This window comes from Oncorhynchus masou, chromosome 17 (genome assembly GCF_036934945.1).
Source record: "Oncorhynchus masou masou isolate Uvic2021 chromosome 17, UVic_Omas_1.1, whole genome shotgun sequence".
In the NCBI taxonomy this organism is placed as follows: domain Eukaryota; kingdom Metazoa; phylum Chordata; class Actinopteri; order Salmoniformes; family Salmonidae; genus Oncorhynchus; species Oncorhynchus masou.
The window spans coordinates 31,912,690-31,932,238 of NC_088228.1; the positions used below are offsets into that span (position 1 = coordinate 31,912,690).

At 41.6% G+C, this 19,549-nt stretch overlaps 1 protein-coding gene across 4 annotated transcripts in view; it reads right to left on the reverse strand.

Annotated features, from left to right (window-relative positions):
- The window catches only part of LOC135558860 (rho-associated protein kinase 1-like), a 67,447-nt gene that overhangs the window by 20,913 nt on the left and 26,985 nt on the right, over positions 1-19,549 (reverse strand). For all 4 annotated transcript variants that reach the window (XM_064993037.1, XM_064993036.1, XM_064993038.1 and 1 more), the window contains exons 2-8: positions 11,758-11,839; positions 4,534-4,634; positions 4,203-4,340; positions 3,812-3,987; positions 3,457-3,541; positions 2,468-2,612; positions 111-249 (exon numbers count right to left, since the gene is read on the reverse strand). In XM_064993037.1, coding sequence (XP_064849109.1) covers positions 111-249; positions 2,468-2,612; positions 3,457-3,541; positions 3,812-3,987; positions 4,203-4,340; positions 4,534-4,634; positions 11,758-11,839 — 866 coding nt within the window. The remainder of the gene's footprint in view (positions 1-110; positions 250-2,467; positions 2,613-3,456; positions 3,542-3,811; positions 3,988-4,202; positions 4,341-4,533; positions 4,635-11,757; positions 11,840-19,549) is intronic.

Below are 19,549 nucleotides of genomic sequence, written 5' to 3' on the forward strand. Positions count from 1 at the left end.
TTAAGCTGACTGGACAAGTAGATACATCTCGCACTATCCCTTTCAGACTATAGCATCTCTTTCTAAGTCGGGCCCCTCTGAACCACCATCATCATCATCATCATCCTCACCTGTCAGTCAGGAAGGCACAGATAAGGTTCTTGGCATCCTTGGAGATGTCGCTGTCATCAGGGAAGGTCAGGGCGTTCTTGTGGTTCATGATCTTACTGTACGTCCCCACCAACGAGTCAGCATAGAACGGTGTGTCACCTATAGGCACACAAAACCAAAGGCATTGGGGTTAGCTAGTGCAGTGCATTCAGAAAGTATTCAGACCCCTTTTCTTTCCCACATTTTGTTACAAACTTATTCAAAAATAGATAAAATTGTTTTTCCTCATCAATCTACACACAATACCCCATAATAACAAACAGAAACAAGTTTTGAAAATGTTGCACATTTATTACAAATAAAAAACAAATACCTGATTTACATAAGTACTCAGACCCTTTGCTATGAGATTCGAAATTGAGCTCAGGTGCACCCTGTTTCCATTGATCATCCTTGAGATGTTTCTACAACTTGATTGTCCACCTGTGATAAACTCAATTGACTGGACATGAGGTCTCACGGATGACAGTGCATGTCAGAGCAAAAACCAAGTCATGAGGTCGAAGGAATTGACCGTAGAGCTCCGAGACAGAATTGTGTTGAGGAAGGGTATCAAAAAATGTCTGCAGTATTGAAGGTCTCCAAAATCACAGTGGCCTCCATCATTCTTAAATGGAAGAAGTTTGTAACCATCAAGAGCAGGCCGCTCGGCCAAACTGAGGAATCATAGGAGAAGGGCCTTGGTCAGGGAGGTGACCAAGAACCCGATGGTCAAGCTGACAGAGCTCCAGAATTCCTCTGTGGAGATGGGAGAACCTTCCAGAAGGACAACCATCTCTGCAAGACTCCACCAATCAGGGCTTTATGGTAGAGTGCTAGACAGAAGCTACTCCTTAGTAAAAAGGCACATGACAGCCGCATGGAGTTTGCCAAAAGGCACCTAAAGTACTCTCGGACCATGAGAAACAACATTCTCTGGATGCTAGATGTCACATCTGGAAGAAACCTGCCACCATCCCTATGGTGACAGCATCATGCTGTGGGGATGTTTCTCAGCGGCAGGGACTGGGAGACTAGCCAGGATCGAGGGAAAGATGAACGGAGCAAAGTACAGAGAGACCCTTGATGAAAACCTGCTCCAGAGAGCTCAGAACCTTTGACTGGGGCCAAAGTTCACCTTCCAACAGGACAAAGACCCTAAGCACAAGGTCAGGAGTGGCTTCGGAACATGTCTCTTGTCCCGAACCTGATCGAACATATAAGGAGACCTGAAAATAGCTGTGCAGTAACACTCCCCATTCAACCTGACAGAGCTCGAGTGGATCGGCAGAGAAGAATGGGGTAAAATTCCCAAATAGAGGTGTGCCAAGCTTGTAGCGTCATACCCAAGAAGACTCAATGCTGCCTAAAGGAACTAAATACTTAGGTAAATGTATTTTCAGTTGTTTATTATTAATACATTTGCACACAAAAAATCTAAAAACCTGTATTTACTCTGTCATTATTGGGTATTGTTTGTAGATTGAGGGGGGGGGGATATTTAATCAATTTTAGAATAAGACATTAACGTAACAAAATGTGGAAAATGTCAAGAGGTCTGAATACTTCACGAATGCACTGTATATACAGCCAGATTTTCAATGGTTCACAAAGGTGGTTTGCTACCTCCTTAACTTTACGTCGACCTTTCACCTTAACCAATTTTGATCCGTATGCCGAACCATAATCTTTGGATCTGCCGGTTAAACATCCACTTCTTTTAGGTTACTGGAATGTCTACAATAAGTTCCGACAAAACCATCACAAATAAACATACTGAAAAAGCACACGCGACAAATAAACAGCACTGGAAGCCCGGGGTCATTCCAGAGGTCACATCTACCCAGGTTCAGTGTGTGTGAAATGTTGTTTTCTTGACCTAGATAGTTTGTGTGTATGCATTGATATCTATGCTACGTGCGCCTTTTAAAAAATATATATATGTAGTTCTGTCCTTGAGCTGATCTTGTCTATTGATGTTCTGTATTGTCATGTTTTGTGTGGACCTCAGGAAAAGTAGAGCTGCTTTTGCAACAGCTAATGGGGATCCTAATAAAATAATCAGGCATGTGATATGCAACCAGTGGCCAATGTGAAAACACATGATAGTATTATTTTCAACTTCATCATTGTATAGTATGGATTCATGGTTCCTTTAGTGCAGGGTTACTCAACATGACAAAACAACGGAAAGATGTTAAGTACTAACCAGGAGAATTTTGTTATGTCCTGTCTGCGAGATAATGGGAATACTCTGCCCCAGAACTACAACAAGTTCATATGATCAGTTTGTTTCCCATCGTAACAGTGTGAGAAAAAGGCACGTATTGCAACTCACCAACGAGCATTTCGTACAGGAAGACTCCCACGGACCACCAGTCACACTCCCGGCCGTAATATCCATCTCCTCCCTGGGATTTTAGTACCTCTGGCGAAATGTAGTCTGGTGTTCCCACTGCTGTGTCGCATCGTACCATACCATCCTGAAACACAGCCTCATATTATACTGCTATACTACCGTATGTATAAAACACAGCTGTGTCTCGCATCGTACAATGCTTAATGCGATCTGCATAAAATGCATAAGCTGTCAGTACAAGAACGCAAAAAAATTGTAAGCCTACGTAGCTGATATGTATGAGGAAAAATGGAAAGTAAATGTGTTAAACTGCTAAACCCTTCTAAAGATTGATGCACGGTTAAAATAGTGCTACGCATGGCAGTCAGTTCAGTCAAAAGCATTAATATCTCTCCGCCGCCTGTCTGCCTCTCTCGGTCTGGCTTGAGCTCGCTAGAGAAAACTTGCAACTAGTGTTGTCACGATTCCAGAATGTTGACTTCGATACCAGGTTTAGTATCATGATACCAAAACAAATACCACGGCACAAAAAAGAAGACGAATTAGCTCGTCTCAGATGGCACTTGATCCAGACAGATCTTTTGAGTTCCATATCAATGATTAGATTATTTTATGTATGCATTAACAAATCAATTATACGGTCAAACAATCAATTAGACTGGTAAAAAAAACAACAACATTGATTTGAATGGTAAATATCTAGGCTATTGATTAACTGATAAAATTCTCCACCATCTCGGACATATTTTGGGTTGGATCTGGTCTACCTCGGATCCGATATTATCTTAAAAAATATATATTTTAAAGGGTCCATGTTGATATCGGATGGAAATTTTGCAGATCCAAGTCGGTTCGGATCTCAATTTCGGGATCCGAGAAAACCAACAGTCTACTCTACAAGGTGTCGAACTGTCAACTAACTCCTCATTTTCAGTTGTGGTGAATTGGAAGGCTAGTGCGATAGCTACCTTGTTCATTTTCATACAGGTCCCAAAGTCTGCCAACTTCAAGTGTCCCGCTTTGTCTAGCAACATGTTATCAGGCTTCACGTCCCTGAAAAGACAAAGTCACAGTAATATAACAAACCAGCACCTCTCAAACCTAAGACATGATATTATACAACCAAAGCGTTCTCAATCCAACAACGGTACATTAAACTGCCATTTTCAAGACCCAGTCAAGAGAAAGAGCGGCTTTCTCCAATTCAGGGAGGCTTTGGAAGGGTGGCAAGAACTGCCACGACAGAACTGACATAGAAGTGGAGGCATTCAAGAGCAACCTTTACAGTGGAGGCGAAGAGAAAGAGAAGCCCTGTAAGTATACCTGTGTATGAAGCCCATGGCGTGGATCCCGTCCAGAGCCAGCACCACCTCAGCGGTGTAGAAACGGGCCCACTTCTCGGGGACGTCATAGTTGCTCATCAAGTTGACCAGGTCTCCGCCGGGCATATACTCCATCACCATGTAGAGGTAACGGTCATCCTGGAACGCATAAAACAGCTGGGGGGGGGGGCTTAGGGTTATTGACCAAACATAAGTAGGAGGAATGGACAGTTAAAAGACCCAAAACTAGAAATTGCATGAATATTCTGTTACATGAAACTCAATCACCGGGCTTCCTTGCAGATTGTTCCTAGTAGGCAAAGTGAGGACGACACTAGGGAGTTGCTATAACAAAAAAAAAAAAAAAAAAACTGTTATTCAATTATCTATACCTGCACAACCCAGGCGCTGTTGGCAAAGGCCATGATGTCCCTCTCCTCCCAGAAGAAAGCAGAGTCTGACCTTTTGATCATTTCAAACTTGCTAAGCAGCTTCATGGCGTACACCTTCCTGGTGGCTTTGTGTCTTACCTGGGAGAGACGGGAGAACAGTCTTCTTAGGATGTACACTGGGCTTCCATACAGATGAAAACAAAGACTTAAGCCATATAATTATTTCATACGTCTGCACCAGATTTATAAAAATGGGCAAGCAGACAGACAAATGACAGTTGATGTAATTCACTGGAGGACAAATTAGCATAACCATAATGGTTATCCTCACCAACTGCACTTCTCCAAAAGCACCCCTCCCGATAACCTTGACAACCTCATAGTCCTCTGCTTTCATCCGCAGGTCCCGGATCTTACCGATGGTGTCCTTATCTGAGGAGGAGAGATGAAATTAAGAGGAAACCAGTTAGAGCAGGGCAAGGGTTTATCATTAGTAAACTGGGTTGATTAGTGAGTATGACTAAAGGAGGCTTTTGTCCACCGACAGAGAATTCAGAATAGAAAACAAAAAAAAGGCTCAACAGCAGATGAAAACCTGTCAGTACCCTCCCTGGATATCTGAAGTAGACGACATGACCAAAAGTATGTGGACACCTGCTTGTCGAACAGCTCATTCCAAAATCATGGGCATTCATATGGAGTTGGTTCCCCCTTTGCTGCTATAACAGCCTCCACTCTTCTGGGAAGGCCTTGTACTAAATGTTGGAACAACGATGTTGGGCGATTAGTTCTGGCTCGTAGTCGGTGTTCCAACTCATCCCAAAGGTGTTCAATGGGGTTGAGGTCAGGGCTATGTGCAGGCCAGTCAAGTTCTTCCACACTGATCTCAAAAAACCTGTATGGACCTTGCTTTGTGCACGGGGGCATTGCCATGCTGAAACAGGAAAGGGCCTTCCCCAAACTGTTGCCACAAATTGGAAGCACAGAATCGTCTAGAATGCCACTGTAATCTGTAGCGTTAAGATTTCTCTTGCCTGGAACAAATGGGCCTAGCCCGAACCATGAAAAACAGCCGCAGACATTATTCCTCATCCACCAAACTTTACAGTTGTCACTATGCATCGGGGCATGTAGAGTTCACCTAGCACCCGCCAAACCTAGATTATTCTGACTGATTTCCAGAAGGTGAAGCGTGATTCATTCATCCAGAGAACACATTTCCACTGCGCCAGAGTCCAGTCTCACAGTTCAATTGATCTACAAAATAAAGCCATGGACCATTAAAATCAGAACATTTTGATGCAGTCATTTCCAGCAGTTACAGTTTCAAGAAGGTAAAGAACATGATCCTTACTTGAGAAATGGTATTGAAAAACGGGATCCGCATAAGGTGAACCAACACCACTGGTCGCCCCAGGCCCATTTGTCATTGTTTTGTTTATGAAAACAGAGCGGAGGCGCATCGTGATAAATATTTTTGTAGTAAATACTCTTCTGTTCTATCGCGCAATGATGTCCGAGGGGAAGAAAAATGTTTGTGGTTTAAAGCAATATAATATCCTAAACGGGCGTGGTAGTTTCACCACTACGGATTCCAGCTTTAAATCACGTGTTTGTACTGTCGGCTAATGTGACTGAGTCTATAGGTATAGGTTTATGTGTGATAAAAAATATGATTGGACTACATGTCATGGGCTAGCAGTTTGCAAGAAAGAGAGCACTAGCAGTACAGAACCCCTGAGGGGAAGCATCCCATTGGCAACAAGTCCCCCTCACAACACGGCTAGTCCATTAATGTCCATCGAGGCCTCTCCAACACTTGGCTGTTGAACTTATTTTGCTAATTCATGTTATTTTATGTTTTTGAATAATAAAAGTTCAAAATATGCTTTATGAGTGGTTCATGACACCAGGGTGGCAACACACAGTTTTATAATGCTCAATCCAACAACAATATTGCAGCATTTTAATCAATTTCTGCATTTCCTGGACTTTCGTGTTAATTTCCACACGCAGAGCTGCATGATATGGGCAAAACTATAATAATTGAGTTGATGTGCAAGGAGTTGAGCAATCAATTATTTTGGAGTCGACACTCCACCGCTACATCCAGGCTGTATCACAACCGGCCATGATTGGGAGTCCCATAGGGCGGTTCGGCCGGCCGTCATTGTAAATAAGAATTTGTTCTTAACTGACTTGCCTAGTTAGCATCGTTAACAGTTGGAACAATGGCAGAGAAAGGCAAGCGACATCAGCAAAGTCCTGTATGGCAATACTTTAAGAAGTTAAACGAGAAAGAAATGTTAATTTCAACTGGCAAAGTTGAGGTACAGTAATGGTAGTCCAGGTGCAACGCATAACCATCCGAAAGGGATGCATCATGAGACCAAACTGTTGCTCTAGCAGCGACGCTGGAGTGTGAATTCACTTGGAATTATATTCCTTTCTTATAATTTTAAGGGAAAAAAAACAACATTTTTTTAAAGGTCAGTTTAAACATTCAGAAACATTTTCCATTGTTCAGATCCCTACTAGCTAGCCAGCTAACTAGCAATTAGCATTCACGGCTAACACAATTACCTTCAACCAGCATTTGCTAAGAAAATAAACTAGCAGACAGATTTATCCACTGAGGCAAAAAGGACTTTGTCGAAATTCAATTCAATAAGACAAAAACTGGGAAAGGAGAGTCAAAAATAAAGAGAAGGGAGGGACAGAAAATGTTTTGAAGTGGAAAAAGAGGATGATTGCGAGGCACTATAAAAATTCGACAGTCACAAGACGGGACTTCAAATAGGTCTATGGCATGTCAAGGAAACCGTAGCCTACAGTTTAGATGGGTTAATTGGAAATTGAAATCTGGGCATTGACTAACCTGAAAAACCTACTGTCCTCTGATAATACTCGTGCCGTGCGAATCGACATAAATGTCTGAATTTTACAGGTGTTTCTCGATATTTGAGCAAGAAAACAATAACGATTCGATAAATTGAATGAAATGCTGTGCATAGCCTATATGACGGGCCTACATGTATCAACTTTTGTTGCAAGACCGTGTTGCAACTTCACAATGAATGCTTTTGTTTATGCGTTTTGTGGGAATGACTTGAACATCGCCATATGCGTCATAAAAAAAGTAGTAAACCAGCAGACAGATAAATGAATAGCGTGCTTGGGGTTTTAGGCTGGGTTTCTGTACAGCACTTCGATATATCAGCTGATGTAATAAGGGCTATATAAATACATTTGATTTGATATTTAATGCAACCCCTGCTTTTAATAGATCGCAAAGCAGCACACAACTGAGCTAAACATTTGGAACAAATTAACTTTCTCATCCATAGCCTTTTTTTTTTAAGTGTCTTCACTGACATTTTCAAACTTTCCCTGTCTGAGTCTATAATACCAACATGTTTCAAGCGGACAACCATAGTCCCTGTGCCCAAGAACACTAAGGTAACCGGCCTAAATTACTACAGACAAGTAGCACTCACGTCTGTAGCCATGAAGTGCTTTGAAAGGCTAGTCATGGCTCACATCAACACCATTATCCCAGAAACCCTAGACCCACTCCAATTTGCATACCGCATCAACAGATCCACTGATGATGCAATCTCTATTGCACTTCACAATGCCCTTTAACATCTGGACTAAAGGAACACCTATGTGAGAATGCTATTCATTGACAACAGCTCAACACCATAGTGCCCTCAAAGCTCATCACTAAGCTAAGGACCATGGGACGAAACACCTCCCTCTGCAACTGGATCCTGGACTTCCTGACAGGCAACCCCCAGGTGGTAAGGGTAGGTAACAACACATCCACCATGCTGTTCCTCAACACAGGGGTCCCTCAGGGGTGGGTGTTCAGTCCCCTCCTGTACTCCCTGTTCACTCATGACTGCACAGCCAGGCACGACTCCAACACCATCATTAAGTTTGCCGATGACAACAGTGGTAGGCCTGATCACCGACAACCCTATGGGAGGTCAGAGATCTGGCTGTGTGGTGCCAGGAATAACAACCTCTCCCTCAAAGTGACCGAGGACAAAGGAGATGATTGTGGACTACAGGAAAAGTAGGACAGAGCACACCCCCATTCACATCGATGCGGCTGTGGTGGAGCAGGTTGAGAGCTTCAAGTTCCTTGGTGTCCACATCACCATCAAACTAACATGGTCCAAGCACACCATGACAGTCGTGAGGAGGGCACAACAAAACCTATTCCCCCTCAGGAGACTGAAAAGATTTGGCAAGGGTCCTCAGATCCTCAAAAGGACAGCTACACCATCTAGAGCTTCCTGACTGGTTGCATCACTGCCTGGTATGGCAACTGCTCGGCCAACGCAAGGCACTCGAGGGTAGTGCGTACAGGCCAGTACATCACTGGGGCCAAGCTTCCTGCCATCCAGGACCTCTAGACCATGCAGTGTCAGAGGAAGGCCCTAAAAATTGACTCCAGCCACCCAGGTCATAGACTGTTCTCTCAGCTACCACATGGCAAGCGGTACTGGAGCGCCAAGTCTAGGACCAAAAGACTCCATAACAGCTTCTACCCCCAAGCCATAAGACTCCTGAACAACTAAACAAAATACTACCCAGACTATTTGTATTGATCCCCCCCCTCTCCTACACTGCTGCTACTCTGTTATTATCTATGCATAGTCACTATTATAACTCTATCTACATGTACATATTACCTCGACTAACCGGTGCCCCCTGTATATAGCCTCGCTATTGTTATTTTACTGCTGCTCTTTAATTATGTAACTTTCATTTCTTAATTTTTTTTGTATTATATTCCTTGTTAATCTTTTGTTAACGGCATTGTTGATTAGTAAGGGCTTGTAAGTAAGCATTTCACTGTAAAGTCTAAACCTGTTCTATTTGGTAAATAAAATGTGATTTGTAGTTAGTCGTTTCGCTCACATCTGAAGGCTGGGGGGCATTTAGGATGTCTACTGCGGATAGCTAAAATATCCTAATGATATTGATCACACTTCCTCAATGCAAATATTCTAGCGACGATATACCAAAGAAGTTGTGGCCTGAAATTGCCTGGGCTGGTTGAAATATCTTGACAACTTTAAAAAATATATGTTTTTTTAAATTAAGAATTACAGGGGGCAGGTTGAAAAAAAAAACTTATCCCGTCAAATCCTTCTCTGGAATAACAGACATTCTGGGGTAACAAATACATAACCAATGTTCTCTGGTAATATTAGTACCATGCGAACAGGGCTATAGTCTTAACCTCTGCTGAATTATGCATTTCTTGCAGTAAAATTATACACCAAATGAGGAAAATTTTAATTTGGGAACAGGAGTGGAGAATAATGATTCATTTCTTTCTGCATCTTGAGAATGCAATGGCCCGTTAGATGCGATCTGTAGAGGTGCTGTCTTCATCATAAAATATTTACATTTACATTTAAGTCATTTAGCAGACGCTCTTATCCAGAGCGACTTACAAAATATGATAGTATTTCAACCACATTCTGTTGAGCAATGGTTTATTTTATCTTCTAGGGCAACATATAACAAAAGAGAAGCTATATGTATCTAATTATAGACAAGTTGAAGAACAAATAGCCTACCAAAATGTCTGAAATTATAAGCAGAAACATACCTCAATGACAAAACAAAATCCTGAAAAAAATATATATATATTTATGAGGGTTAGGTGCGGGCCTCAGATTTACACTATCACAAATAGTCAGGCATTTTCAGATGCGTTATTAGTAATTGCAGGCAGGAGCAGGTGAACAAACAGCTGACCTGCACACCACTACCGGAGGTTCCTCCTGAGTTGCGTGAGCAAGTCTCCATTGAAGTAAAAAAAATATATATATTATAATAATTGAAAACATGTACTTCAACTATCCGGATATCATTATGTTATTCAAATACTGAAATAATTTAAAATTGCCCATCACTAGTTGTCACCAACATCTTGTCGCATCTATCTGACCATGAAGAAGTGAAAAGTGAAGGGAAAAAAAGTGCTCATGACTCCCTGGTTGAGCAACTGCTCTCTCTTTGAGTGACAGGGGGCAGGGCGTGGTGTGGGAAGTGGTATGCAGCAAGAGGGAGAGAAAGATGACCAATAGCAAATGGAGGAAACTATAAAAACAGACACGACACATGCTGGACTTCAGTATGAAATTTCATTTTTTGAAACATTAAAAATGCCATTATAGAAAGTAAATTAAAAACCCAAACCAGTCTGTGGAAGAATACGGGTATATAGTAAAATACAGAATATCACCCAGCCCGAGTTGAACGTGAAAAAAGTACCAACTAGACTAATTCAACAATAGTTTGTTTCGAATACAATACATCATAGAGACACTAACACAAATGACGAGAATCCATGTGTAAAAATGCCATAGCCTCCATAAGTTTTACAGTCATAGAGGGTGTAGTGGTGAAGGGAACGTGTCATGATAGACACCATGTGGGTCACCAGCCACTCATGAAAGCCCCTTTGTTGGGGACCCTGAGTGGGCTAAGCTGCAGACAATTATACCCGGGACTGGACAGAAGCGAGGCAGTGACCTAAAAACAGCCTCCAATCTCTCCTGCCGCCACTGCTAAATCGTTACCACGACTCAAAATAAAGTGTAAACTTAAACGACAAAAGCCAGATAAAACATATAGAAAAGATAATGGAGCGCAATATTATTCTATAACATCATCAGAACTAAAATCACCAAAATAAAAACGGCAGGCATCGCAGGCGTCACTACAGACCCGGGTTCAATACCGGGCTGTGTCGCAACCGGGAGACCCATGAGGCGGCACACAATCGGCCCAACGTCTGCCGGGTTAGGGGAGGGGTCGGCCGGCCGGGATGTCCTTGTCCCATCGCGCTCTAGCGACTCCTGTGGTGGGCCGGGCCAGGCGCATGCACACTAATACAGTTGCCAGGTGTACGGTGTTTCCTCCGACACATTGGTTCGGTAGGCTTCCGAGTTCAGCGAACAGTGTGTCAAGAATCAGTGAGGCTTGGCAGGGTTGTGTTTTCGGAGGACGCACGGCTCTCGTCCTTCGCCTCTGCCGGGTCCGTATGGGAGTTGCGGCGAGGGGACAAGACTAACTACCAATTGGATACACAAAATTGGGGTGAAAAAAATAACAATCGGGGAGAATCTAAAATGGTCATGGGGCCCCTATTGATTTTGTTGTTATGTTTTAGTCACTCAGATATTTTGCCATGGCTCATGCTGTGGAGCAATGCAGAAAATTAGCTTTAAAAACAGCAAATTCTCTCAACCCCATGGCAAAATGTGTAGATTTGCAGGAACTTTTCTTTGAAACAGCTAAATTGTGTCTCTGCAGCCAAGAGGAAAGCCTCTAAAAATGTTGATCGGAGATTGCGCCATTGGCCACGCTCACCACCACCACCCCCCCACCTATGCTAACTTTGTCGCCACTGCTGAAAAAAATCCTAGGGGAAACACTGGTGCGCATGTTCTACATGGTGGAAGTCACAGATTCAAAGGAAGGATTACAAATGGGGAAAAGAGCCTCGTATGGGCTAGTTACTTACATCTATTCAAAAAGTTGTCGATGCTTTTGTTTTTCCTCAAGGCTGGAAAGTCAAGGTCGTACACCAACGCATCCAAGCCATCCTAGAGAGGGAGAAGAGTAGCATTAATAAAAAGGTATAGTCTTCAAGGCCACAACTGGGGCAACTCCTCTACAATACTGTAACCAGCTCTTAGCTGGTCTGCAGTAGAAGAAATCTATGGCGTGTTACCTGGAGGCTATAGGCTATAAACCAGCAAAATACCCAAACCATCACAATAAGCAACCCTGCAAGCAGCAGCCCCAACCCGGCTTAGCCAACAGAGGCCAGGGTTTTCAGCAAATCAAAATATCATATTTCTGTGCCACTTGTAGCCTAAATGGTTGCAATGTAGTTTAATAGCTGATCTAATGACAGATTGAAAAAAAGTTTTGTTTCACAACTTTATCCATCTTGAAGGAGTTTCAGACCGCAGAAAAAAAGCATCAAGGCAGGGCTCTACAGTGGTGACCAATTTACTCGCAAATGCGGCTAAATATTTTGCTGTTCGACCTGGAATTTTCATTTAGGAGCACCAATGCACCTAGACAAATTCATTATCGGAAATATTTTTCATTGAGCTCTAAAATGTCTATGTGCGCCTACATTTTCCAATGTAAGTGCACACATCCTCCTTGTACATTTTTTTTCTCTCCCAAAGTCAGCGTAGAGCCCTGCAAGTCACATTAAGTCATAGAGCTAGTGCACTACACACAATCACAGCAATGGTGTGACATCAAACGCCTGACTACATTTGGTCTCCAACAAAAAAAAAGATGGACAAAGCCTGTTCAGTCTGACTTCACAGCTCATTCCCCTTTCAGCAAGATAGATCGCAAATCTATGTTCATAAGAAACAAATTATTAAATGGACAGGTTAGACACAGGCATTGGACGTCACACTCACAAGCATTGAGATTTCATTTAACACCAGCCACTCCTTGAGAACAGCAACTGAGGGAACTGAAGAATGAGAAAGCACTACAAATCGAATGACGTAAAACAGTGGGTTGTAATAATTGCCTGAATTTCACAGGTCAGGGAGCCCTCTTCAATGCAAACCTGTCTGGTTTACCGAGTTTCTACCTTAAGTCAACTTGGCAAGGCTTAGACAATTAGCACCTCGACTTGAAGGGAAGTAGATAATGGGGGAAGGATTACGTCAATGTCAACACTGCAGTGAAACAGTCCTCTCATGACATGAGGTCATCCATATGATGTTTTTCCAACACGATGATTAATTACTACAACATATTAATCCCCAGTCATCACCCGAGTGTGAACAAAAGGGACCTCCTCAGAGCCTAGGTCGGTCGGGCCATACTGGAGCAGAAAAAGAAGTGCCGCCGGCCAGCCAACTGGCGGGATTTAACCTAATCTTCCTTAATCCAGGATGTCTCACACAAAGAGGGCAGGGCCACTTCGAAGAGAGACGTTTTAGCCAGGCCTGTAGCAGGACCGAATCGCTGCTGCAAAGCGTTATATTTTACAGCGAAGGCTGCAGCAGAAGCGAACTCGTTGTCTGTGACTCTTTCGTGTGCTCAATTGACTGGGGAACAGCTGCCTCACGGAGAGAATCATAAAAGGCAAAAACATTATTTCACACCTTGATATCTCGGGCTATAAAAAAGTTATCCGAGCTGCATGCAATTGAACAGCAGCAGGACGTGTAAGGTTCTTTCCTTGGCTCCCACACAAGTAAGAAGGAAGCATTTGAGTCAAGTGTGATGGACTGATTGAGTCGGGCATAGATGTCATGTATTCTGTTCTGTGTCACGTGAGCACAGAACCTTGACCTTTGTCTACCAAGTTATGACTTGATCAACCAATCTGTGTGAAATAAAAACAATAGATGACACTACAGACAGATAGGCCCGACCCTCCTCATGGGGAAACAGCTGCAGCTCAGACAAGAGAGGAATGCTCTTAAGTGACGATGGCTCCGGATGGCGGACAGGATTGGGCAAAAATATCAATGTATCATAACTACATAACACTTGTATTTTGAAATGCATTTAAAACAAAAATACGTGTTGTTTTTTTTAAATGCAGAAATGCATTTGCAAGTAGCCATCCCGAACGGCAACAACATTCTCAGAAACAGTTACAGAACATTTTATTTGCTATGAATGTGATGTTTATCTACCTCAGTTGAATGCACGGACAGTAAATGCACTTAATTATATATTAACGCAAAATGTAAAGTGTTGGTCCCATGTTTCATGACCTGAAAAATAACAATAAAATGCTCCATAATCACACAAAAAAACTTCTCTCAAATGCTTTAGACTATTTGTCTGTAAAAATGCCATTTTGTGGGGAAAAGCTCATGAACTCCCAGGTACAACCATGGCTGCACCCATGCCCAGTCATGTGAAATCCATAGATTAGGGCCTAATGAATTTATATCAATTGACTGATTTCCTTATATGAAATGCAACTGCATGTTGCGTTTATATATATTTTTTTAATATAGGTAGTCACTTTGGATAAAGGCGTCCGCATGCTTCCCAGCCGAAACAGTTTGGAAGAGTTCATGCATACACTACCATTCAAAAGTTTGGGTTCACTTAAAAATGTCCTTGTTTTTGAAAGAAAAGCAAATTTTTGTAAATTAAAATAACATCAAATTGATCAGAAATACAGTGTTGATATTGTTTATGTTATAAATGACTAGTGTAGCTGGAAACGGCTGATTTTTTATGGAATATCTACAAAGGCACTCAGATGCCCATTATCAGCAACCATCCCTCCTGTGTTCCAATGGCACATTGTGTTAGCTAAACCAAGTTTAAAATCCAAATCATTTTAAAAAGGCTAATTGATCATTATAAAACCCTTCTGCAATTGTGATAGCACAGCCGAATACTTTTGTTCTGGTTAAAGAAGCAATAAAACTGGCCTTCTTTAGACTAGTTGAGTATCTGGAGCATCAGTATTTGTGGGTTCGATTACAGGCTCAAAATGGCCAGAAACAAAGAACTTTCTTCTGAAACTCGTCAGTCTATTCTTGTTCTGAGAAAGGAAGGCCATTCCATGCGAGAAATTGCCAAGAAACTGAAGATCTCGTACAATGCTGTGTACTACTCCCTTCACAGAACAGCGCAAACTGCCTCAAACCAGAATAGAAAGAGGAGTGAGAGGCCCCGGTGCACAACTGAGCAAGAGGACAAGCACAGGGTGTCTAGTTTGAGAAACAGAAGCCTCACAGGTCCGTTTGTTTTTGGACTTGTGAGATTTTTATGATTTTTTTTTAAATCGGCTGTTCAGGAAGACAAGATTCTATCTAAAGGCAAGCCGAAGTTCGGAGCCGAAGTCTACGCCCCTTCGTCGGTGATTGGTCAACAGTATGGAATCTTCAATAAAGTATTTGTCATTCAATGTTAGAAGACTGGTTTTAATGCACATTTTTTTCGTTGAGAAATACTGCACCAAACATCTGACGTAAAATTGCTCAACTAAGATCTCCTCGGCAGATTTCTTTAGTTATTTTAGATTCATTCTGACAATTTTGAGGCAGTGAGTACTGGATACAATGTCTCAAAATGGACATCGTATTATTGCCGCTTTTCCTAATTTTTCAAGTGACAGTCTTAAGGGAGTATGCGAGCACACCTGTTCGGTTAGAAGACTTCAGCTAGGCGCCAGCCAAACTGAAGCATGCTGATGCCTTAAGAGTGTCTGCTAAATCACAAAAAGTTAAATGTACATGTACATGTACATAGCTAAATGAACTGCAACACACACTAGGTATTCATTATTGGGTTTGTTTTGGGGCAGAGCTCATTCGAATAATACTCAGCATGCTTTGCCGATTGTTAATTTTTACATATACATACATTTAGTTAATTTAGCAGATGCTCTATCACAACATAGTGCCAGACTTCTGATACCAACACAGGGTGAAAGGAGGCCACCAAATGGTGTGCCTTGATTAAAGTTAATATATGGAATTTCTTTCCTTCTTAATGCGTTTGAGCCAATCCATTGTGTTGTGACAAGATGGGTTTGGTATACAGAAGATCGCCCTATTTGGTAAAAGACCAAGTCCATATTATGGCAATAACAGCTCAAATAAGCAAAGAGAAACAACAGTCCATCATTACTTTAAGATATGAATGTCAGTCAATCCGGAAAATGTCAAGAACTTTCAAAGTTTCTTCAAGTGCAGTCTCCAAAACCATCAAGCGCTATGATGAAACTGCCTCTCACGAAGACCGCCACAGAAAAGGAAGACCCAGAGTTACCTCTGCTGCAGAGGATAAGTTCTCCAGCTGCAACCGACGCCCTATATGACTGCGACGGCACACTCCATCACCAAGGACTGGGAGCTGGAGTCAAAATGCCTGGAAACGACACTTTAGGCAATATAGCCGAGGGGCTAAGCTTGGCCATGGAAGAGTGGGTGAGAAGAAGATATCCTGCATTACAACTGCAGGGGTCACAATACAAAATGTGTTTTTCAAACAATATATAAAATATATAACCCATAACAAAAATCATGCTGTGTTTTGTAAACGCATATCTAAAGCGCTCCTTATGGTCATTTCTGATCGGCATCAGACTCATTTTGTACTTCAGCTGCACTTCTCCACTCGGATGAGAAACTCACAAACGGGCATTCTATCAGTCTCTACTTTTCTTTGGTACTCATCAGTGTAGCCTACTTTTCTCCAGAAAAATGCAAGATTAACGCCGAGCATAACAATAAGAAATGTAGCTGGTTCCATTCTCTCTGTGATAAAACAGAAATATGATGGCCATGCATCGTTTACGCAAAACAATGCAAGCTAATTTACTTGTGTGGCTGCTCGTCAAAAAAAGTTGCACTTCTGTTTTCTGATGATAATGAAGCTATTTTTTTCGGCCAAATGTGTTGCACTAATGTATTTTCATTTTAGAAAAACTATATTTGCAAACCAAGGGCTGTGTCAGTCATGAAATTATGCCAACCGGTGATTGTCAAGCAAATAATTGCCGGTCTCATGGTAACTGACCATAAATTAACATACACATTTTGCATCTCTTGGCTTCCATGCATAGCCTACAAGCCACTGAGATGCAGACCTTTGGAACATCTCCATTTTAACAAGACTAATAAATCCATGTAATTATAGCCTACACCATCACAATTAACCCATTATTTATTTTAGACATGTCTAAAGAAACATAAGAAAAATGTAGTCTATTTCAGAAGAACAGAATAGCATACTCGGACTGGTCCTTATGTTAGGCCCTGATCTGGATATGCCATATGGCTGTGGGCTACACTAGGCTCATTTAGCAGACAAGATTTGCTTAGAATTACATGGCATTATTTTTAATAGTATGAAGAATGCAATTGAATATAGCTAAATAAAATAGAAAGGATATTTTATCAAAATGATTTTAGAGAGTGCACACATGCGGCTATTCTGTGTTGAGCGGTTAAGAAATAGGTACTCCTATATGATTCATTTAGGATTATGTAACTTTAGTTGGGATACAAATGTTGGGATATATGTATTGGATTTAAAAACATTAAGGCGGCAAGATGTGACTAATGATGATTTGAAAAAAAGTTGCATGAGAAGGCATGAGGTCTGCTTTGTTTTTGCGCAGGCTGCACACACTTCAGTCTCATTTGACAAGCCTCTAATTTCCCGGCTGCATCCCTGTGTGGCCATAATCCCCCTAAAAAAAACATGCCTTTTGCGGCTTGTGGCTGAATAGAATTCTCTTCTCCCAACTGCATGCCGAAGAACCTCTGACGCACATGGCCCTCAGTCACGTGATTGGGTCTTTTCTCTTCTACAAGTGAAGACAGACACATATGAGAAGCAACTGCGCGCGTCCTTATCCAATTCTGAGGAGCATATTGAAGATATTGGAAGAACTGTCCACATTTAATTTTCGGCAGACAACAAGATGAGTCGGCCTAACGAACAGCAAGAGCACTACCCTATGTCAATCTACAATACCCATAGTACAAAAGTTGACCTATTCTAGTCTGTGCGAGAAATAAATATTCCAAACTTACTCTTGGATAGTTTTGGGATGCGATAGATCCCAAATCAATTCAACCAATAGCATTAAAAAAACTGTTTTAAGCAATGAGCCTGATGCAACAGATCAGAACGTTTAGCTTAAAACGTTGATAAACTATCAGGCTATTTCTAAACATTACGGAGCGCAGAAATGCGCACAAGGCAGTAGGCAATAACCGCAAAAAAAATCCATTAGCATGAAAGCAACATTGTCAAAAGTGACCACAATTAAGAATATGCATGTAATACATATTATAAAAGGTGCATTTCTATGGTGAATATGATCTTCCCCAAACTTGAAACTCACGCGCTGCGTATATGTATGCCACAGTCAGGCTCGACACCCGTTGTAAAGTGGCTTAATGTGCTTCATTCCATTAAGTGTGCAACTATGACTTGAAAAGTTGCCCAAAACAAAGCATTCGCCGTTTGCCTTAAGCAGGACATTATAATATATCATTCACAAGTGATAGGCTAAAACTGTCACTCATCACACTATACTTGATTTAATCTCGTCTTTAGAGATAGTAAATAATGTGTGACATTTTTTTTTAGAAGAACGGACCATTATCATGCACGTCTCGAAACAGGGGCAGCGGGAGAAAAAACACATGTCATCTATGCACTTAATTAGCGAATGGAGGACACTTTTCCCACTGTTCATTTTCATGCCAGCCAGGTAGGCTATACTCCTGTTTTAAAGAGAAGCAATGTGCTTAATATTAGGAAGGTTGAGAAATAAATATATTAGGCCTAGCCTATAGAAAACTATTAGAGGGAATCAACATTTTCTCACGCAATTGCACAGCCTATAGAAATGTTGCGCAACATGAGCTCATTGGCACTCATTAAGTGCCTAATTTTGATTTGCGATGACATTTGCATAAGAGTGATCAGAGGGACAGTAAGAGTGCAGAGTACAAGGCAGTTAGTAAGTTTGGTAGGCTACCAATGACCATTAGCAGCGTCAGAGCTTGGAGAAGCCTATTTACCATGACTAAACCAGTCACGTGGAATTTGACTGCCGTCAGGACTTGTGACCGCAGGTGTGGCGGTAATATGGTCACCATGCCAGCGCCTTCAGAAAGTATTCAGACCAGACGACTTACTGCACATTTCGTTAAGTTACCGCCTTATTCTAAAATGTTGTTTTTTTTTGTTTTTTTAACTCTGCATTCTATACACAATACCCCATAATGACAAAGTGAAAACAGGTAGATTTTTTTTTAAAAGGGTAATAACTTATTTGCATAAAAGTATTCCGACCCTTTGCTATGAGACTCGAAATTGAGCTCAAGTGCATCCTGATTTAATTGATCATCCTTGAGATGTTTCTACAACTTGGAGTCCACCTATGGTAAATTCAATTGATTGGACATGATTTGGAAAGGCACGCACACACACACTCTTGTCTATCTATATATGGTCTCCACAGTTGACCGTGCATGCCAGAGCAAAAACCAAGCCATGAGGTCAAAGGAATTGCCCGGAGAGCACCGAGACAAGATGGTCTCGAGGCACAGCTCTGGGGAAGCGTACCAAAAAAATGTCTGCAGCATTGAAGGTCCCCACCCTTGACTTTCAATTTAAAAACACAGATTTGTTGTCAGACTCGCTATGAGTATATACTGAATAATAGGCTTATAATAGTAACCTAACAATAATAATATAAAACATGTCTAATATAGGCCTAATTATGATACATTGAACAAAAATATTAAAAACGCAACATGTAACTATTTCAGTTC